The sequence below is a fragment of the Humulus lupulus genome, chromosome 6, assembly GCF_963169125.1.
Source record: "Humulus lupulus chromosome 6, drHumLupu1.1, whole genome shotgun sequence".
NCBI lineage: Eukaryota > Viridiplantae > Streptophyta > Magnoliopsida > Rosales > Cannabaceae > Humulus > Humulus lupulus.
The window spans coordinates 202269887-202293013 of record NC_084798.1 but is presented as its reverse complement, the minus strand read 5'-3'; the positions used below and the strand labels follow the sequence as shown (position 1 = coordinate 202293013).

At 31.9% G+C, this 23127-nt stretch overlaps 2 protein-coding genes across 6 annotated transcripts; one reads left to right on the top strand and one right to left on the bottom strand.

Annotated features, from left to right (window-relative positions):
* Positions 1 to 588: 588 nt before the first annotated feature.
* On the top strand, positions 589 to 4078 carry LOC133782981 (uncharacterized). 5 transcript variants are annotated; one of them, XM_062222471.1, is made up of 4 exons: positions 589 to 740; positions 1070 to 1105; positions 1398 to 2860; positions 3558 to 4078. In XM_062222471.1, the coding sequence occupies exons 3-4, from the start codon at positions 1433 to 1435 to the stop codon at positions 3579 to 3581; spliced, it is 1452 nt and encodes a 483-aa protein (XP_062078455.1). In that variant the 5' UTR covers positions 589 to 740; positions 1070 to 1105; positions 1398 to 1432; the 3' UTR covers positions 3582 to 4078. The 5 variants fall into 5 exon arrangements, with proteins under 5 accessions (XP_062078455.1, XP_062078457.1, XP_062078460.1 ...); XM_062222473.1 differs by lacking the exon at positions 589 to 740 and adding an exon at positions 851 to 913; XM_062222476.1 differs by lacking the exon at positions 589 to 740 and adding an exon at positions 852 to 913 and having other exon boundaries at positions 1315 to 2860.
* An 8204-nt stretch (positions 4079 to 12282) lies between these two features.
* LOC133782980 (putative leucine-rich repeat receptor-like serine/threonine-protein kinase At2g24130) lies at positions 12283 to 15917 on the bottom strand. The gene is made up of 2 exons (XM_062222470.1): positions 13322 to 15917; positions 12283 to 12891 (listed from the first exon to the last, which is right to left on the bottom strand). The coding sequence occupies exons 1-2, from the start codon at positions 15891 to 15893 to the stop codon at positions 12494 to 12496; spliced, it is 2970 nt and encodes a 989-aa protein (XP_062078454.1). The 5' UTR covers positions 15894 to 15917; the 3' UTR covers positions 12283 to 12493.
* Between the last annotated feature and the right edge of the window lie 7210 nt (positions 15918 to 23127).

Below are 23127 nucleotides of genomic sequence, written 5' to 3'. Positions count from 1 at the left end.
TGACTATGAATAATTGATAATAATAAAGAAAAATTTATCTTATATAATATATATATTTATAAAAGCTTATTTGTATCACTCCTTTTAGAAGAATAAAGAAAAAAAAAGATTAATTGTATATTCAAATGGCACACATGGTCGGTAAAGCTGGACCCAAAGGCCACACTTGTGGGCCATTATTCTAGCCGTTGGAATCGCCATTAACGACCTTTTAAAATTTTATCAGCTCCCTTTAGATATACCAAAATAATTAAAAGATTTTGTCAAATAAATAAATAAATTAAAAGATGAACTGGTCCCACACTTTATAATCACTGAACATTTGAACGAAAATATAAAAGATTAGAATTATCATGATGTGCTTATATATAATAATATATAATAAACCAATATAATAATATATAATAAACCAACATATTAAATGGCTTTTGGACAAAAATCATTACAGTTATTGACAAAGACAAAACGACCTCGTTTTGGTTCGTTTTTATCCTTTTACTATATTAAACCTGACCGTGTTTTTTGTTTTCCACACCAACTTTTTCAGTTTCTACTCAATTTTTTTTTTTGGGTTAAAAATGAAATGAAATGAAAATGTTTTGAGTACCAACTTTGCTTTGTAAGAAAAGCAAGAAGAACGTTTATTACAGAAAAGAAAACCTTGTCTGTTTGTGGGTACACTGTGGTTTTTCATGTCTAGTTGGATGCTCTTTTATGGTAACAATCTGAAATCTTGTAAGGTACAGGGAATTTGTAATCATTAACTTTCTTTATTTTATTTAATTATTGGGTTTTCTTTTTCTTTCTTTCTTAAATTAATAGTAAGCTATAATAACCCCGGATTTATTCTCATTTAATTTCCTTATTAGAAAAATTCGGTTTCGTTTTAATGATTACTTAAGACCTCTATATTGTACGTTTCTGGGTTTCTTTGTTCATTCAATAGACATAAAAATAAGAAAAAATTATTCTTTTTTCTTAGTTTTCTTCGTTTCAAAGTTTTTAAGTTCTGAATTTTTATTTTTTTTGGAGTTTACTTCTCATTTTGGTACTTAAATTGTTTTCACAGTGGAATTATCTCAACTGGGTTGCTCAAGCTTATCAGGTACAATGATCCTTCTCTTCTGGTTTCCCTTGTCTACATTTTTCTTATACTTGAATCACTGTTAAAAATCAAACTTTTTAAACTGGAATATATGAGAAACTTCTGGTTTTTTTTTTCTGAGTTCAATAATGGGTCTATATATGTATGTTATGTGTTTATATTGTTATGTTAGTCCAAACTGACTTCATATATCTCTCTTGAGATCTAAGACTTGATTCCTGAAGTGGGTCACGATGATTCTGGGAATTTTTTTGATTCTTGTCGAGATAAATTACTTTTCTATGGTACCCAGAATCAGAAGCTGATTGGTTCTACTACCAAAGATATATGTGTATGGCTGAAGAGAGTACATTCTCTGGGATGTCTGAACCTGATATAATAGTTCTGAGAGACACACTTCAACTTCAGCAACAGCTTCTGCAAAAGCTTTACGCCGAGTTGGACCAGGAAAGGGAAGCTTCAGCTAGTGCAGCCAGTGAAGCTCTATCCATGATACTGCGTTTGCAAGGAGAGAAAGCTGCTGTGAAGATGGAAGCGAATCAGTACAAGAGATTGTCAGAGGAAAAGATTTGTCATGCTGAGGAGTCTCTTGCGATTTTCGAAGATGTAATTTATTCCAAGGAAATGGAGATAGCCTCACTTGAGTTCCAAGTTCAGGCTTATAAGTGCAGGCTTTTAAGCTTGGGATACAGTGATTTGGTTGCTGTTGAAAGCAAGTTTCCAGAGAATTTATTGATACAAGGATGTGATCCATGGAAAGGAGATTCTTGTGTTAGTGGTGGTAATGTTAAAAGGTTTAGCTCTTTGCCTCCAATTCCCCTAAAGGATTTCCAAAACAAGAAAAATACCTTAGAACAAGAAAAATCCATGTATTCTTCAGGTGGCTCCTTTATTTCTTACTGGCAGCAGATTAAGATGTTAGATGAACAAGTAAAAGAGATTTCAAATGGTAGAGATTCTGGCATGGAGAAAGCACCAAACTTAAAGAGTGGTTCAAGATCTTGTTCATTGTCTCCACCAGTAACCTTCAGCACATCAGTTGATTTTTCGAGATTAGAAACTGTTAACTGTTTGAATCAAGTAAAACTTGATGATAATCTACGAGAGACGGAAGCAATTATTACCACTTCTTGCTCTTTGAGTGTTCAAGATATCTATGAAGTTCCAAAACTCAAAGAGAATCAGAGTTTTTGTGAGCAACAAAACAGAAGACAGAGCAAGTTGCTTGAAGAAGCTGAGAATAAGATTGGGAGGCTGGATTTTATGTCAGAGGAAACCAGTGCTTTTTGTCTTCAAGATGAAAGAGACTGTGTAAAGACGATGCTGCACTGCACAAAAGATGGGAGCAACTTGTCTATACCAAAAGATGAAATGAGTATTAATTGCAATGTGGCTTTGGTTCATCCAACCACTGGTGTTTCTGAATCTCAGGCCAAGTTTCAACAGCTGTGCAGAAGGGTAGGCCGGCTTGAGGGAGAGAGTAGTGCAAGTCAAGAAACTACTTATGCAGGTGAAGAAGAGAGGAAGTTATTGAGGGAAATACATGAAAAAATTAACACCTTACAAGCTGAAATTTGTACTTGGACAAAAGATAAAACTCCGGTACATGATGAACAACCCTTGGAAAACAAAACCAGGGAGCAGGAGGATGATCAACCCTTACAAAACAAAACCAGGGAGCAGGATGATGATCAACCCTTAGAAAACAAAACCAGGGAGCAGGATGATGATCAACGCATACATTGTTTAAAAGAGGTATGTCTTTCTTGGTTTTTTTTCCTTTTTAGCTGTCCTTTTCAATCTATTGATTTAAATTTTTGGGTAAATAGTAAATTTCCCCCCTGAACTATGACCTCTTGATAGTTTTGCCCCCTAAATTTTTTTTCAAAAAAAGTACCCCCGTGTTACTTATATTACATTTTGATCATTTTTTAACTAGTTTGTTCATGTGGCACTTATGTTGCGTTAATATGGCAAGATTCGACATTTTTAATAGGCAAATACATACATACATAATGATATAATGACAATTTTTTAAAATATGTATGTGCATTTTAAAAACCAATTTTTGTATGTTTGGCATCAAGAAACTCGATTTCAACTAACTTCAATTAATTAAATAAACCCTCGTACTGTAATTATGCATGCGATATGTGACTAATTAGCAAACTGCTTAAAAAAAATGAACCAAATGTAACAAAAGGATTATGTTTGTAATGATTTTCATAATCCAGGGTCATTTATGCCACAAAAAATAATTCAGGGTCAAAACTCTATAAGAACTATAATTCCAGGAGGGAAAATTGCTATTTGTCCTAAATTTTTATATTCAAGATGAAACAGCCATGAGATATCTTACATTTGATATCCCTGTTGAATTTTTACTTGTTTTTTTTTTTTTAATGTTCACCTTGTTTGTGATTCAATTGATACTAGCAATCTTCTTTGGCAGGCACTGCTACACTGTTGGTTTTGATCAAGCAATTCAGTTGATTGGTACCATTTTGGGAGATAATGAAAATATTTAGGCTTCACCAGTTTCAAGCAAGTTATGTGGTATGTTGATTGAGATCTCCCTGGTGAATAAAAAAAAAAAAAGGTTTTTCTTTCTTTGGGTTATTAGAATAGAATGTACAATATAAAAATTGCATAGCAAATATTGTAGGGTTAGATGGGAGCCTAGTTTAAAAGAAATTAAAAGAAGAAAAAACTTGCATAGTGGTTCATATAAGTAGCAGCACATCATAAGAGAGTGAAATTTTACAGGACTTTATTAGGCTTGCTTTCGTGTCTGTTCTTTGTCTTGAGATATATATTGGTTGTAAGTAATATATATGTATACCTTGCTGTTTGAGATCTTTTATTTTTCCTTGTTTGAATTGTAAATCAGATTTTGCATACACAGTCTTCAAGAATATAATTTTCATATTTACCTGTGACAAGACAAGTAAATAATACAGTTTGTTTGATTGATGCCCTTTGGTGTTATCTCTTTTTCTCTTTTCCCCAATTCAATTTACATGTGGTGTAATAAGTTTCTAGCATTAAAAAAGTGTTCAAATCAAATCATGTATTGCATTCAGCTACTTGTAACACTGTTTGCAGTTTTTTTTATTGCACTTTTGGCTAACTGTTCTAAACTACTTCATCAACTAAAAGTCATAACTTTGACCACTACAGTGGTTATAAAAACACATGAACTCTGTGTCGATTTCGAACTACTTCAGTTACCCAAGAATTTTATGTTTGGTGCCCATCAAGAACCACACACACGCAGAGATGTCATTCAGATGCATATTTTGAAAATCTCATTTTGAAGAGTAACATTTAAATTTGTTGACCAATCATCAAGAAGCAAAAGACAACTGAAGAAGCAAGTTTTATTCTTCAATAGTTCAGAAATTCTTTAGAGTAATCAAGATATGTGAAATAGCTTCTAATATCATTTATATGAGGAAATTATTGAGATGTAATGTCTATTCTTGATAGATAGCTACATAAAGGATGGGTTTACCATGCAAGTCAATTGATTGTGACCACCACCAATCAGTGGACTAAATAAATCTGTCCAGGCACACTTATCAACTAGAACCTTCAGTTTCAAACAATTGCAAACTTGACCCTTGTTTTGTAAATTGATAATAAAAAAAATAGTACTATTAGTTTAAATTTGGTCAACAATAAACTAAAAAATGACTTGGATTTTCGTTGTTAGTCTTATGTGGCAATAATAGTGTGTTTACTTGCGTGTAATTAGAATGATGTATAATCAGAATCACTTGTAATTAGATTGATTTTCAATCGGATTACTAAACCGGAGTCCAAATAAACTTTTTACTCAATTTGTAGGAATCAAAATCACCAATATCACCATTGATAAGTTTACTTTGGAATTGAAATAAATTATTCATAAGTTATAAAAATGTCATTGATTAAAGTAGAACTTTTATAAGCTAATTCTTTATATAAATATTATAATTAAATATATTTTTAACTTATGATATTAATTTATTTTTTTATTAATTTTTAAATATAATATATAATAAATAAATAAAATAAATTATTAATTTTAAATAAAACACGAATGAAAATTGATAAATATTTAATTAATGTATTTATATTATTTTTTATTGAATCAAATAAAAAATAAAAAATATTTAAATTATTAATTTAATAGATTATATATGCTCTTGATTAAAAAAATGATATATTATCTTAAAATATATATTATAAATATTTTAAAAATAATATGTATATATATTTTATTTTTTAAAATTTTATTCAATTGAATTTTTTTTAATTAAACAAGGACAACAAATGATATTTTATAATTTGAGAAGGAGTGAGAATGGCAGACCCCAATCTCATGGGATTGCTAATCCCATTCTTCAATCTCAAATTGGTGTGAATCTTACGTACTTCATTCTCATTCTTAATAAAAATTAAGGATGTATATATATTTTATTTTTTAAAATTTTATTCAATTGAAATTTTTTTAATTAAACAAGAACAACAAATGATATTTTATAATTTGAGAAGGAGTGAGAATCGGTAAACCCAATCTCATGGGATTACTAATCCCATTCTTCAATCCCAAATTGGTGTGAGTCCTATATACTTCATTCTCATTCTTAACAAAATTTAAGGAAGTAAATTCATTCCCCATTCATATTCCTTAATCTCATAAGTAAACGCACCATGACTGCGGTGGGGTAGAAAGAGAAACAGTGAGAAGAAATAGTCTAAACTGTAGAACTGAGGGTATTGTTTCTTAACAATTTACAAAAAAATGTTTTAGTTTGTAATTATCTGAAATAGAGGGCACAAATTGGTATTAAAAAAATAGAGGAACCATATTCTCATTATTTTATTTCAAATGATAGAATGATAGCTTTTCTCAACCATGTGTTTCACTCGGATGTTATTTTTGCCTTCCATTTTACATGTTTGTTACATCAGAGCTTTTGTCACTTGAACTTTTAGTATTATTGTGGAAGTCACAATCTTGGTAAACCCTGTCACATTCAAGTTCACTTTTCATGAACAAACCAAAAATCATCACATAATCTTTCTCACTTCAAGTGGAATTAACACTGTGTTCTACTATTCTTTGTACCTACCATAAAACTCCTGGTAAAAATCCAAGTCCATTCTTGGTATTTTCTTATGGTGTTGGTATTTTGAACCAAATATGGCTTAGAGATCAAGTTCAATTACTCGAAATTTGATCATCGTTTTGTTTTGTCATCTTTAATCTGAACTAAGTTGGAACTGCATAATAGCTTGGTTGTTCAACAGTCTCCATCATTTGGATGCATAATTCTTCTCTTCTTTCTTCTTTTTACTTTTGGGCCCAAATGGACCCCATCTTCATAGATGTCATGCCTACACCATTATTCTACAATTGTCTAGCTCTCTGTAGTTTGATGTTAACATATAAAACATCACCCCTAGTTTTATAAAAAAAAAACCATTTTTTTTTTAAATATCACTATTTTGTCTTGTATTAGTAGAAATACTATTATTTTACTCAAACATGATCAAATGAAAAATCTGACATTGTTTAAAGAAAACAACACACAGACAAGCTTCTCTAGAAAATACCAGTGGTAGAATTGACATGTGATGTAGATTGAACAGAAGATATAATATTAGTAATGAATATATTTAAGAGACCATCGGTGGGAATCGATTCATCAAAGTTCATACCAAATATATTTATATATATATATATATATTTATATGAAGGGCAAGTGTACGACTCTGATTATTTGTTTAGTGGAAAGTTAACAGATTGAATGCTTACAAAACCATCTAAGCTCTTTGATTAGGAAGGTCACATTTGGATTCTTAATAAGGATCCTTTTCCAATTTGTGTAAAATATTGATACTTTTTCATGACTTAATGTCTAGATACAGTTCATGTTTGCCATTTTCCAATGTGTTAACATAGTTTAAGTTATGAAAAACAATAGTAAAAATCCTCTGGTTAGACAGGTGTTTGTATATTAGGACTTAACATGTATTTTAAGGCTAAAGGTAGACTTTTTACTACTTCTATCAGATAATCTCAAGACTATACTTGTATTGTAATATAGTCACCAGGAAGTTTTTGATCCTCAATTTCATCCCATAAACGGCTTAGAATTACAAAAAATGTGATCAGTTATGTCAACTTTGGTGCTGTTGATTGTGGTTACAAGTCCACTCATCTAGGATAAAAGCTGCTAAGAAAATCAAGAACTGCTTTCTCATTAAGCACCCATCTGTACAAATGATCTAAAGAAGGTTTTAAATAGTTATTAGAACCTGGTTATAAGAAATATAATTCAAACAGTTAGTATTTTAAACCAAGAATGCTCAAGGTTAAAACTTAAAAACTATTTATTGATTCCCTTTAGCTGTGTTTGGTAGAAAGGAAGGAGATGATTTTAACATTCTCTTCTCATCTCTTATTGCGTACGGTATGAGAGGAGAGGAAGAGAGAATATAAAAATCATCTCCCTTGTTTGGTAGGAGGGATAATTTTTTTTTTTATTAAATGGTCACTCAACAATTTAAGTGGACAATTCCCTCTTAAAATATCTCCAATTTGGAAAGATTTTATTACATTTTTAGATGATGTAGAAGGTAAGAAGGAGAAGGGTTGGAGGACATAAAAAATCTATTGTTTGGTAAGAGGATGATGCCTCTCGCTTAATCCGCCAAAATTATGTAGGATGTTATTTATATAAGGCTATATGTATGCTCCCTATTGCACAAAATAACATACAATATAAATAAAAAATACATGCATAGATGTGATTTTCATTCAGAGATTCATAAATACAATAACATACCCATTAAAATACTTACGAGATGTGTAGCAGAACAATGACTACACCATTTGGATTTCTAATATCTCGTCCGTATTGCAAGAATTCTAAACAGCTTTGAAACAAGACCACAGTCTTTCTCTAAACCATAGTCTTTCTCTAAAACAACCTAGTGTTTGTATGGGCAAGTCTTAACACATGAGAAAAGCGACTAGGTATAGAATATTAGTAGTGAATTTTTTACCTTGTCAAATACATTTTTTTTAATACATTCTATAACACTAGTATATATAGTTAATTAGGTAGGACATAAAATGTGTTTTAGTTACCCATTTTATTTTAATTATTTAATAATTATAATTAATTAAATACTTGTCAAAATTAACCAATTATAATTTTGACATTTATTTAATTCATTTTATTAATACTAATACAAATTTATCAATATTAACAAAATTATCACAATTGGCTATAATACTCTCATTTTGAGACTTTGTAATAAAAACCTCAAATTTTCTTCTATTACTTTTCTCACAAAATATCAATAAATTATTTAACATTATTTATTTCCATTGAACTAGTGAATATGATATTTTTATAATTAATAATTAAAGTAATTATTTAAGACTATTAAGTTCATTTTGATAAGAGAAGACACGAGGACCATGGATTTATGAACTCAAGCTCCAATAAGTTACAGTGAGTTTATTTATAACAAATAATCTCATTAACTTATTAATTCATCGTGACTCCATTATAGACTCAGAATTACACTTTTGAATTCATAGAATGTTTTACACCAAATGTAAATATATTATCCATTGTTATAACCATAACCGTCATTCAATTATCTATAGATGATCGACTAATGAGATGGGTGCAAATTACTATTTTACCCCTCATTGATATTTTATCCTTAACTCCCACTAAGTTCCTTGTAAATGATATTTCCATAAATTTAATTACAGAAATAAATACTCTATTATTTAACACTTGAACCAAGCTATAAGGAAATCATCGTTTCACTTCTTAAACATAAGCTATAGATTTCATGTCTATGATAAATACTCCCACTCAATTATACTATCAAATCACTAATATGTAAGTATGAGGCTAGTCCATAGGATAAACTGGTAACGAGCAAATCAAAAGACTTGAATAATATAATTAGCAGAATATTAATCACTCAGAATTAAGATTGAATTGACCTATGGTCAACGTTGTGATATAATTAGATTAGATAATAACGTTACTTACTTATCTTATCAATAATCAATATCGATCCAATCTAATATAACAAAATACATATGATTTTATCTACTTGTTCACTGTCTTGGATAATACATCACACCCCGAATGTTTAAGTAGATCATATCGTAGATTACCATATAAGTGAAAATCCAATGCACTGACTTGATCTAATTAGGACTTGTTCTTTTGAACAAATAATTATAATTATAATCTATTGTGACCTAGTCACTATACTTGTAATTATTTATATGTTCGGGATTTTATAATTGTTCGTATTATTCCAATAATTATATAATAAAATAAGCAAGCAACGCGGTTATCAAACTAAATAATTTATATTTCTTTTATTGATAATATAAAATCGTATTACATGTCCGACACATGATTTTATAAAAGTATAAAACCCAACAAATTAATCCCTCCACTACCACCACATAGCCTTAATTTATCTCAATATTTTGTTTCACCACAAAATGTTGTACGACAAGCTTCTTCGGCTGAGCCAACCAGAATTCAGATCACAAATACAACACATCCACCCATCTATTCCCATTTCAAAAATCATTCTTACCAAACAACCACTCGACCCCAAAATCATCCAATAATCCTCATACCACTTCTTGTTCCTACCAAACACACCCTGAAGTTAAAAGAGTTCATAGATATCTATAGTTGAGTGTTATATGGTAGGTTTAGGTGGTAGGACGTGCTGAGTTTGAATGAACTAGCTATGAAAAAGAAACCATTGACATCAGAAAACTAATATATCTTTGTTCTTATTCTTATTGTTATTATTGTCATTATGTAGTTGGTATATATGACGTGCTCAACATGGATATACATTCAGAACTATAAAAAAAGCATTGTAAAGGTTAACAGATTGGTGGATATTATTTCTGTGTGAAAAGCCTAGCCTATAGCCTAAACTAGCCTAGCCTAGCTTACTTTTTGAAAGACAATAACCTTTTTACTCAGTTATGGAAGACTTTTTTTTCCTATATTAAGTCAATCCCTTAGTTTAAAATATTTTTAGTTTCAATTTGACACTAATGTAGTTTGTTCCCACAATATCTAAAATTCGAAATTCTCTCAGGACCTATATAACAATTGTTATAGTTTCTTGATCTCAGGAATCTAGATTGTAAAATGAAATTTTGTTTTTAGTAATTACTAAATTAATTAAATCATGGGAATTAATTAAGGTGTGGAATGATAATTAAATGTTGAAATATATTTCAAATTTATCGGGACAGAATAAGAATTTGTCACGATAAAAATTGAACACAATAAAAAGACACTGCAAAAATAATAAAGAACACAACGAATTTTTACGTGGTTCAGAAATCATTATGAATAACCTATATTCATGGAGCCATGCCCAGAAAATAAACCAATTAGTAAAAAAATAGTGTGTACAAAAGCATTGACTAAAACAATATAGAAATCTCTCTTAAACTATTGTTGCAATCTTGTTGTACTCTTCTCTACGAATTTGGTTTTGATGAAACGCTAATTCTCTTTAAATCCCTTCAAAGAATAGCGAGTGCTCTCTTCCTCTCGAAGCTAGACTTTGATGAAATCTTCTCCGAAGATTCTTAGAAATACGTTCACAAGAGATACCACATGTTACAAGGAACAAGATAGATATATGGACAAGTGCACCTGGCACACACACAAAGATTAAGGTGAACAACTTAATCTTTACAAAGAAACACTCCTAAAAAATAACAAGTGTTTACAAAATACAAAATGGAGGAGGTGATTTTTTCAAAGGCCTTGGCAATGTATTTATAGCTGAGAAAAACGTCCAAGGCCAGCTCTTCGGAAGTCTTGCAACTAATACAAAGATATTTGCAAATTTCTTTGATTGAAAAAAATCTGTCAGCTAGGTTGATTCTGTTCCGACGAAATAGGAACTGTTGAGTCTATATGATCATCAGTCTTGACTGGCTGTAACGAATTTTGTCATTTTTCTTAACCAGGTTCATTTTCGAATCTTTCTCATCTAAAATAACTCAATCCCTGAAAATATGTAGTAAGAATAAATCAAATAAATTATCTTTATCACAAGATAAGATATTTGACTTTCCAAGAGCTCTTGCTATCTATTTATAGCTAATTGTATGTTCTGAAGAACCTCTCTTGCAATCTGGAGTAATAAAGAAATGATTTACAATTTTTCTTTGATTTAGAAAATTTGTGAGCCAGATTAATTCTGTGTCAACAGAAAATGAAACTGTTGAGTGAGCAATGATATCAGACTTATCTGGTAGAACGAATTTGGTCATTTCTTTTGACCATATTCATTTTAAAAAACATCCTTATTCCTCTATCAACATAATCCCTAAAAACAATCTCACAAGATAATTTAAATACATTATTTTACCAATAAAAATTAATTGTGATAAATATGGTAAAAATATTGTATTCACGCTAAAAGATATTTTCATACTAAAACCAGCTGAATCAAGTGACAATTATATCATGAATCAATACGGATATGTCACTCATTAGATAAAAAATCATTTTGGTAATCATGGGAGTGGGAAGGTATGCATATTCGGTAACCTCATCAGCTATTTTCAAGCAAATAGTATTATTTTTTTTAAATCCATTGCCATTTCCAGGGACAATTTGACCTAATAGAAAAGATAATGGTGCAACAAAACTTTCTGATGCCTATTGTGAGAGTTAAATTTTTTAAGTGGATGGCTATCATTGTATTCATTCCAATGAGGGTAATACTAAAACCTTCCACTATCTTCTTATTATTAAGGCATATTCTTATATTGCAAGGTAGGCCAAAAGAAGTATTTTGAGTGCCCATTTGGATCTTGGAAAATCAATCTGTGTTACTTCCACAAACACAATACTAAATATTATATCCAAAATGAGGCTGCCAAGATATGGTAAGATTGGTTGTAATCTTCTTCATAGTATTTCATTAATATTGGTCTTGATCACTAATTAGATGACTATTGGAAGTCTTATTATTATAATAATAAAAAAAAAGTGACTTTGATTGGTTCCCACTTAAAGCAAGCAATAGATGACAGGAATTAACATGTTAATCACATTATTATTGTTAAAATGAAATAAAAAGGTCTTCTTTATTAAAAATGATGCATCCTCCACATCCAATATCTTTTTCAGAACCCTTTTTACAAGATGTTATGCAAAAGGCAATTATAAAAATATGCCTTTTAGATCTAGCCATTATCATTGCAGATTAAGGGTAAATACAAAAAAAGAAAAATAGTTACAAGGGGAAAAAAATCCCAAGTTATTTAACAAAACTTTTTTCAAAAAAGAATTGAGTTGATTAGATTTTTGGATCAACTTCTTCAATCAATACTGCAGAAGGGTTGGAGAGATATTCTTTCAACCTACTCATTTCATGAGCCACATCTTGCATGTTTGGCCTTGTTGAAGGAGTGTACTGTGTGCACATAAGTCCTAACTCAATCAACTCCAACACTGCATTGGCCCAAATTCTGGTGTAATGAGTTGGGACTAATGCAGCTGGAGCATACTTCCCCAGTGCCTGTTGAACCATTGGCTGAAGCCTATCAGGGTAGTGAGATTTCACCCATTCATGCAAGCTTGAACCTTCAACCGAAAAACTGTCAGTGGGGCGCCTTCCTGTGACAATTTCCAGCAGGAGGACCCCAAAACTGTAGACATCACCTTGAGTTGAAGCGCGTTTTCCCAATCCATATTCTGCAGTTGGTCAAAGTCAATGGAATAAAACCATTAGTATGGAAGCATTATAAAGAAGAGTACTCTTTTGACCATGCTATAAGTAAACTATCTTAACTTCAGATGACAAATCATGATTATTTGTACCACTCCAAACAGATAAAATAATGCTGAAAAACGAGTAGCTTCTCACTTTAATTATCATTGTGTCTATTAGTTAGTACAGGTTTCTCTTTAGAAGTTTAGATAAGGTGAATCAATATCTTGGAATTTAGTCATAATCACACACTAATAATTTGCATAATCCAACAGGAAATGTTGAAAATAGTGAAAATGAGTGCTTGAAATATCAATACCAAAAAGTACAAATGAAATACCATGAAAAATAGAGACAAACATAATATTTTGATTCTAGTAAATAGGGAAAGAAAAAAAAAACAGAAGTACATACCAGGAGCTATGTATCCAACAGACCCGCACAACAAGCCATCTCCTGAGCTAAATGATATCGAATCGTTAGTAGCAATGTTACTGCTCTCATCACCCCCTTTCGCCAACCTTGAAATACCAAAATCAGTCACCAGAGCTGTCATGTCATCATCAAGGAGAATATTGCTCGGCTTGAGATCGCAGTGGACAACTCGAACAGGAGAATGATGATGCAGATAGGACACTGCCTCAGCTACATCACTGCATATGCTCACCAGCTGAATCAGATTCAAACCATTCCTCAATCCATGGCTTGGGTATAGATGCCTTTCCAGGCTCCCATTTGACATCAAAGGAAGAACAAGAGCCTTAAAGTCTGGCCTACTGCAGATGGTGATGATCCTTATTAGATTTCTGTGCCTAGTCTTCCTTAGTATTTGACACTCTCTTTTAAAGCTTCCTGAAATGATCCCAGCTGCCTTAGGATCCAATACCTTCACTGCAATTCTTGTGTTATCTTGAAGAACACCCTTGTAGACATGTCCAAAAAGACCTGAACCAATTAGGCTTAAGGGACTGAATCCACCTGTGGCATTAACGAGCTGTTGATATGAGATTCTTGGGTACTTAAGCTCCTTTTTGTCTCCTTCACCTTCCTCTATGTCCCCTCTTTTGAAAATCGAAATTTGACTTCGAATTCTTGACTTGACTATTAGTGAGTAACAAAGCATACACAAAATGGGAACAGCTGATAGGGGCAGGAGGATTGACAGAAAGAGCAGTTGATGATGACGCTTATTGTGTTTTCTCTTGCAGTTTGGCATGCCTTTTATTGAGCCACAAAGACGTTTATTTCCCAAGAAAGATTCCATGCTTAGAGAAGAAAAAGCCCCCTTGTTTGATACATTCCCAGAGAAGTTGTTGAAAGAAAAGTTGAGTTGCTTAAGGGTTGAAGATGCCTGCAGAGATTGTGGTATCTCACCAACTAAGTGGTTTGAAGACACATCAAATTGTCTAAGATAAGGCAACTGTCCAATAGAAACCGGAATAGAGCCTCCTAAGGCATTGCCTGAAAGGTTAAGAGACTCTAAAGCAATGCAACTCCCAAGCTGTGGCGGAATGGTACCAGAGAGATTGTTTGAAGATAAGTCAATGGCAAGCACCATATCCATTTTACTCAGCTCCATTGGTAAAGGCCCATGTAAGTGATTACTAGAAAGATTCAAGTACAACTTCAAGCTTCTCAATCCTGAAACTTCATCAGGAATGACTCCTGAAAGCTGATTGTGAGAAAGGTCAAGAATCTCCAAGTTGATGCATTTTCCTAGACTTGGTGGTATGGTCCCTGAGAGCTGATTATTATATAGCAATAGCCTTCTCAACTGAGAAAGGTTAGCAAAACTATCAGGAATTGAACCAGAAAGTTTGTTTCTAGACAAATCAAGAAGACCCAAATGAGGAGTGTTACCAAGAGCTGCTGGAATCTCTCCAGAGAGTGAATTATTTGACAAATAAACCCTCTCCAGCTTTCCCATCTTGCATAATTCAGATGGGATTGTCCCATTCAGAAGGTTACTGGACAAGTTCAAGAGGGTGAGGTTGACAAGTTTTGAAATTTGAGGAGGAATAGTACCATATATGAGATTCCCATCTAAATGCATCTGTACAAGATTGGTACTAGAAAGATCACCAATATTAGTTGGTATAACCCCACCAAGATTATTTCCCGCCAATTCAAGTTCTTGGAAGTTAGAAGAATTAACTAAAGAATTGAAAAAAGGCTCCAAGTTGGTGTTACCATCATGGCTGACAAAGTCATTATAAGACAAGTAGAGGAACTGTAACTGAGGCATTTTCTGGACAATCTCAGATGGCAACTCCCCACTGAGTTTATTTGATTCCAAATCGAGCCATTCGAGTTTCGACGATTTTGAAAGAGCTGGAGGAATCTGACCCTCTAATTGGTTAGACCAAAGCAAAAGAAACCTCAACTCGTTGAGCTGACATTCATTCTTAAGAGGAATCTCACCACTTAGAGAATTGTTGGAAAGGTCTATATATTGCAGAGAAGAAGAAGACTCATTACAGAAGAGTGAAAATGGAAGGTGCCCATTAAGGCGGTTGGTACCTAAATCAAGATAAACTAACTTGTGAAGAAATCCCAACTCAAAAGGAATATTCCCTTCAAGATAATTTGATGATAAACTCAACTGACTAAGCTCCAAAAGGGAGCCCAACTCTCTAGGAATATGACCTTCAAAGGAGTTTCTCGACAAGTCAAGAATGTTCAAGGAAGAAAGGTTAGAAAGAGAAGAGGAAATGGTTCCCTTAAGTGATTTTCCACTGAGATCAAGCTCAACAACTCTGCTCTTTTCGCTGTTGCAGCGAACGCCGGACCAGTTGCAGACATGAACATTCAAAGAGTTCCAATCCTCAAGACCATGTTGAGGGTCTGAAACGATTTGTGACATGAACGACACCAATGCAGCTCTATCTCCATCGATTCCACCATTGCCATGGCTTGAAACGACAACCGGTGATGAAGAAGAACAAAAGAGTAAGAAACAGAACAAAACAAAACTGATGATCACCATGACTATCTATATATGTCTATGACATGTATAAACAAGAAGATGGAATAAGTGTAAGAGAATGAAAGAAGAAGAAGACGTTGATAGTTGAGGTGAACATGTCCAATAGTACCAGGCAGCTAGAGAAATATATATATATGTGTATTATGTAAAAGAGTTTTCGTGCCTAACTGCCGTTGAAGAGAGATGGAAGTACGTTTGGCGCCTGTGATCTCTGACTTTTGAAACTCACAAATGGCTGCCATACACGTGCTTATTATAATGTTACAGAAAACTAAACATACATATGTATCGATTAACGTTTGCAAAAAGCCGTGTTTTGATGGTGCTGGACATGTCAGCGCCCTGTAAGAGCCTAACCATTTCACTTCACATCTGATCTCTCTCTCTCTCTCTAATATATATTTATATATATATCTATATATATACATATATATTATTTATACAAGACACTGATCGTAGCCATGGTGATGACGCGCCTGAGTTTTATTAAAGGGTTTATAATTTTTATAACCTGTGTTTTTTTTTTTTAACTCAGATACTATTTTTTGAATTAATGTTTTGTAAAATAGTTAAAATAGATAGCTAAATATGATTTTAATGAACAAAAAATTAAATATAACAACACATTTTTTTAGGTAGAATGATTGTATTTTTGTTCTGAGTTGGTAGTTTGATGGATTATTTGTGATTTTTAGTTTAATTTTTTTTATTAAAATCAAGTTTATTTGAACTATTTTAAAAATACAAAGTCCAAAAATTATTTTATCAAAACACAGAATTCAAATAGATAATAAGTCAAAACACATAATCTAAAAATGTATAAACCTTTTTTAAAAGTAACTCAAAGTATAACTCATTAATAAGATCAAAGTATAACTCATTAATATTTCTTTGTATAACTCATTAATAAGATCACAATAAGATCAAAGTATTAATATTTCTTTGTATAACTCATTAATAATATTTCTTTCTTTTCTTTTCTTTTTCTGAGGAACTTTTTTTCTTTTAATTAATTTTCCGTAAATATTAAACATTTTAATGTGAATATATATCATGTAGGTTGTAATATGTTTGGTTGACAAATAAATAATACAAATATATATTACATAAAGTAGAATTATACATATATACATGTTTAAATATTCGACATAAACCTTTTGCTTTTATTGAAGATAAAAGAAAAGGCAAAAATAAACAAAAGAAGACTAGTAAAATTATGAAAATGTAACCAATTAGATAAATATGTTAGTGATCTTTACTTTATTATTTCATAAATAATAATAATATAAATTATTATTTATTACCAATAATTAATATCATTATTTTCACTTTCAATTCAATTAAAAATTCAACTATAATGATGATACATCTCAATAATTATATTTTACACACGTTGCATATCTATATGACCCTTATTAATTAGTTAGAGTTACAATATTTATTTGTTTTTCTTCATTATAATAAGATTGTTAATATATATTAATTTTTTTGAGTAAATAAGATTGTTAACATTAATTATATGTATTGTCGGGGAGATGGGTTAGTAGGTGTGAAGCTAGCTACTTATATATCTAGTATTATAGTAGCTCTAAATTAATAATATATAAGGTCAAATATATATAGTAGGAAGATAATAAGTGGTCGACCTAGCAAGTGGATATTATTCATTTATACAAATAGATTGGAAAAGACCTAGCAAGTGGTTATTGAGGGTGTCATTTTAATTTGGAGAAAATAATAGTAAGATAAACTAAGTTAATAGTCACGCTTGAAAAGGTGACGCGGCAAGTGGACATTTGCACTTTTGGTATATTTGTCGGCTTAACTAAACTAATATAATATATAATGATCGAATTTAGACACTATTTATACATATACATATAACATATATAATATGTTAATTTATAATAATAATAATAATAATAATAATATGAATGATGATGATCATGATGATGTTAGATCTTTGAGTTCTGGGTTTAATTATACTCGTATATATCTATGATCAGGTATTTTAGCACTATACATCTATATAATATGTGCAACAGAAACGTGTGACAAATGTGCAACAATACCATTTGATCACTAATATATACATATATATAGGGCAACACTATATAATATTATACATTGTATTCATTATCATGATAAATTATTCATTTTTACGAATGTAGATAAGAAATAATCCTATTTTTTTTATCATATTCATTGTAGATACATAGAATCTCTTCCACGTTTTCAAAAAATTCTTAATAAATTTAGAGTATCGAAATAGAATTCTCTACATTTTTATTGTGACTACAATTAACACTCACGGAAAAAGATTTGAGTTTTAACTTATTTATATGTAGAAAAGCTATATTTGCATGTAGTAAAACCCTAATAATAAACTGCTTCACAAACCCCAAACCCTAGCTAGTTATTGTGGGAATGTTATATTCTCTCTCTTATTATGTGGGTCATCGGTCATGATCATCCTTCAACCCAATTAGAGAGATTAGATTATATGTTCAGATGTGTTTGAAAAAACCAAAAGTAGAGTCCATAGAAAAAAGAAAAGTTTTGTAATATATATATATATATATAATATTACATGTGTTTGAAAATGCCAGAATTTTCGTTTTCTTGCTTGAAGAATTCAAGAGAACTATTTTTTATCTATATATAATTCAAAGTCAAGGGGAGTTGGCTATAGTTTCTTTCTAGTCTAGCTCTAGCAGCTTATTTTACGTACTTATATATTTACATACACATACATAAATATGTATATATACATATTATATTAATGTGGTCACCATGACTAGCCAATGGAATGTAGTTTGTGAGAAGAGAAATGCGTAGGAAAGACCTGAAAAGTGTTCAAGAAAACTACTTGAAAAACTAATCACTATACTTAGGTTCTTCTAATTAACCTAGGATGTCATGCTTATATATATGTTCACACACATATATAATATGCCGGGCCACCAACAATTGTCAACCTTTGGTATATTTATATGTATATATATAGCTGATATTGTTAGATTTGGAGCTCTAATTAAATTCTGGGGTTTGACTACTGCGAAGGCCACAAACAACAATTGGATGGCGGCAACGTGTAAATAAACATATTAATTTAACAGTTGTATCAAACTCTTGGATACATTCACAACAGGCTTCTTCAATATATAAACAAAAAGAAAAAAAATGAGAAGCCAATCGTTGAAGTGCAAAAGTCTAAGTTTATAAATGAGACCAGTATTAGCTTGACCACAATAACTATTTTAATTAATAGATGATGTTAATGCTATGCTAGCTTCAATGTATGCGCTTTCTCAAACACTTTAGTAATAAATTAAAGATTGTTTTGAATACACTACTTCAAAAACTTGACATTTACTTCACCATTTTGTAATGCACATCTTTGACAGACGTCATGATAACTTTCTCAGGAGTTATATTTCATCAAATATTGCTCAACATAATAACTCCTGTGCCTAAAGATTATTACGTCGAGCATTGCTAGACGTAACTTATTACGTCTAGCCTACTTGACTTAATAAGCGGTAATTTGACACTATAGGATAAAACAATAAAATATTATTTCTCTCCAATCCATTAAAATAACTCATTAATTAAGAAACACTCAACATTTTTATTTCATCTAGTTCTCTTTTCAATCAAACTGGAACCTTTATTTCACTTAACCTCTTTCTTTCTTTATATACTCTCTCATTCTATCCCAATCAAACCAAAAAACATTACTATAAAAAAAAAGTTTTTTGTCACTTTTAAAGGTGGATTCTCTTTGCTTCTCGCGAGTTTAACAAACGATGTCTATTTGGGCGAGAAGAAAGGATTTATAAAAAGTGATGAGATATGGGGACCGAGCTTTTCTCGTTCTTGAGTATTGTCACTTTCTTTTTTATTTCTAGAAGGATATCTAGAAATAAGTATCATTTGTGACCCATATAACATATCTTATGTTCATTTGGCAAACGAAGGGCGCATGCATATTAGGATTGGTTAAATACAAAGCCAAAAGTTGTATTATACAAAGTGATGTAAAACTCTTAACGATTTCTCATAATGGGTCAAGTGTGAAATTTGAGTTTGAGTGGTAAGTATTTAAAAATTATTTTTTTGGGTATAAAATGGTACAATAAGGTATCTAAAGCATATTCAAATGTGTTTTAGGTCATTTTTGGAAAAGTTACTCAGAGCTAGAGGCATTTTGTCGCCTCCCAAGGGTGACGCTTCATGCACAAGCTTATGGGTTGCCCATAACACAGCAAGTGACATGTCGCCATATTCTCACATGGTACTGTATGAGAATTTTATATTTTTGGCTCAAAATGATGTATTTAAAAACTCTAATTATATTGTTTAGACTTATGACGATGCCTACACTATAAAATGAGTCATTTAGAGTCATGAGGTCTTAGTCCACTACAAAAAAAAAAAAAAAGCTTTTTAGGGCTCGCATTGTGAGCCTTAAAAACATTTTTAGGGCGCGCCCCCACGAGTCTTCTATTTGAGAGCCTTAAAAAGTGAGGTTCATGAGCCCTAAAATAATATTTTTAGGGCTCGTTGAGTGTCTTTAAATAAAGTTTTTAGGGCTCTCAATGCGTGGCCTTAAAAGTTATATTTTTAATTTTTTTAAAATTAATTTATATTTATTTTAAATTAAAAATTATTATTTAAATGAACATTTAATATAAAATCTTATAGATTAAATTAACAAAAGCTATACATTCAATGAGATAGTTACAATTCTAAAAAAATAAATTTTGGGACAAATATGAATAATCTAGAAACTTATATATTAGATTTGTTAAACTTCTACCTAATCTAATAAAAGAAACAATCTTGATGTTTTCATTATGCATTACAAATATAGCAAAAATGGTAAGCCTTACAAGATGTTTGAGCTATTTCTTCCTATTAAGTCCATCTATATGTTAGCCTCTTTCAGCTAGCATCAACCCATCATTTAATGTTCGCTTCTTCAAGGTGACTAGTTTACTTGTAGAACTCTCTTGCTCTCTCATAATCTGCAGTTGCACATAAAAGAAGAAGAAGAAAAGAATTCAAAGTCACTACAACAAGACATTAGTTCATACATGCATGCATATATGACAAAGTTTAAGATAAGTGAGTTGACCACACTAATTGATAACATCCACTATACATAGGAAATTGAAAGAAAAAAAAACTATAAATTAGATAACAATTTATTTCAAGTCATATTCATAAAATGCATTCATAGCCATATTCAATGGATATCTTATATATAGCCTTAATTTTTTGACAGCATAACGACTGTAAATCGGATATACCAAAAATTAAAATCCTGCAATAAACACTTATATACTATATATCCCAAGTAGCAAGATAATTCACATAACAAATCAACTCATCAAAATAGTTTGTAACATATACTTAGATCCAAATCACATTTAATTTCCAAGACTCAAAATAGCTAAAAACCGTAGACAAAATTTTATACCATAGCGCTCAGAATGGTGATACGAGTTGAACGGTGATCTTGGCAGCTTGAAACGAGTCTCGGTTGACTCTGAGTGGTCGCCGACCGAGACCCACGGCGGAGCTCAAGCGACTGCAGCGCCACCACCATTCAAAGGTGGTGGTTCAGAAAACTAACTACTGGGTTTTAAAGCCCAAGCCAAGGGAAATGTTGTGGTGGTGGTGGTTTAGTTTGAAATGGATCAGAAAAGCACTGATCTACACTTGAAGGTTCGGAAATCACCATGGATTCTGACGAACATTGACTTCCAACTCCAGTAACCATTGAGTCTGATTCTTTAGTGGGTTTTGAAGCCCAAGAAGCAAGGAGTATGGTGGTGGTGGTGGTGGTGGTGGTGGTTCAGCTCGTGGTGGTTCGAAGTGGCCGAAAAGTGTTCGGAAAGTTTGGGAGAAACCCAAAATCGCAAAACTTCGAAAACTCCGTTGAGGGCCTTAGGCTGTGTGTGAGAAGTTGGTCTTTGGGGGTTGGGGGTTTCGGGGACAACGCGTCGACCGAGATGGCACGTGGCGGTGGTCGACGACGGGAGGGCAGTCGTTCGGCGTTGGCAGAGATGACGCAGGAAGAGAGAGAAAAAGGGAGCTGAGTGATTTTTTTTTGTTTTTTTTAATTTATTTATTATTTTTTAGGGCCCCCTAAATACTTTTTTAGGACACTCAAAGTGTGCCCTTAAAAGTCTCAACTGACTCAAATTTCCCCATAGTCTTTTAGGACCCACATCCGTAATTAGGGCTCGCACTGCGTGTCCTAAAATAATTTTTTTAAGGACTCTCACTAAGTGTCCTAAAAGCCAATTTTTGTAGTAGTGATCAAACCTTACAATTCTCTCTCTAACTCTCCAAGAACCCTCATTTTCTCCAAGAAAATCATAAAGAATTGCTTGATTTGTATGATTTTCAAGGCTTGTTGTTTCTCACTTCTCATTCCATCATAGTAGAGGCTTCAGGCAACTCAAAGAAGGCTTATAATAGAGATTTTGGACAGTGATTCTCATTGTGGCAAGCTTTGGTTCAAAAATTTTGGTTTTCTCGACGTAGAGGTGTTTCGATTTCATTTTTGTGTTTCCCCTCATCTTTTGTGATTTCTCAATTTATATTTCTATTGTATTTACTATTTAGTGTTGTAATTCTAGGATGTTGTTATCTCACTTTCCCAACAATGTATTGGTGCAACAAAATAGACAACCTTGGTATCCTTTTGTGCTCATCCAATTACTGTGTTAGGAAACCATTAACCATGAACAACAACACAACTTTCATCTTAAGGCTATCATATGCATCATCACCATTTTCATATAACTCTTTCAAATAATCAATTAATGATGCCAAGTAATTATCATGACCACGTTGCTTAGGGCCTGAAATCATCAATGTAAGCATCATAATTATATTCCTTTTTCATAACTAACAAATGGGAAAGATTATACATAAAAATAAAAATTGGCCACAAACTATGTCAATTACTCAAAGATCTATGCAAATTTACTCCATTAGTACATAGATAAACATAAACAAACACTACAAAAAAAAAAAAGAAGGCGTGCCGGCAAAAGTCACATTTTGCGCTGGCTTTTGTTGACGTGTTTTTTCGGCGGGAAAGGATGACGGCGAAGCTTCGTCGGTACTAGTACTTTTGTTGGCGCAAAATGAAATGCACTGGCGAAAGCAAGTTTTCCCAGGACAATAATGTGCCGGCAAAGGAGGGGTACACTGA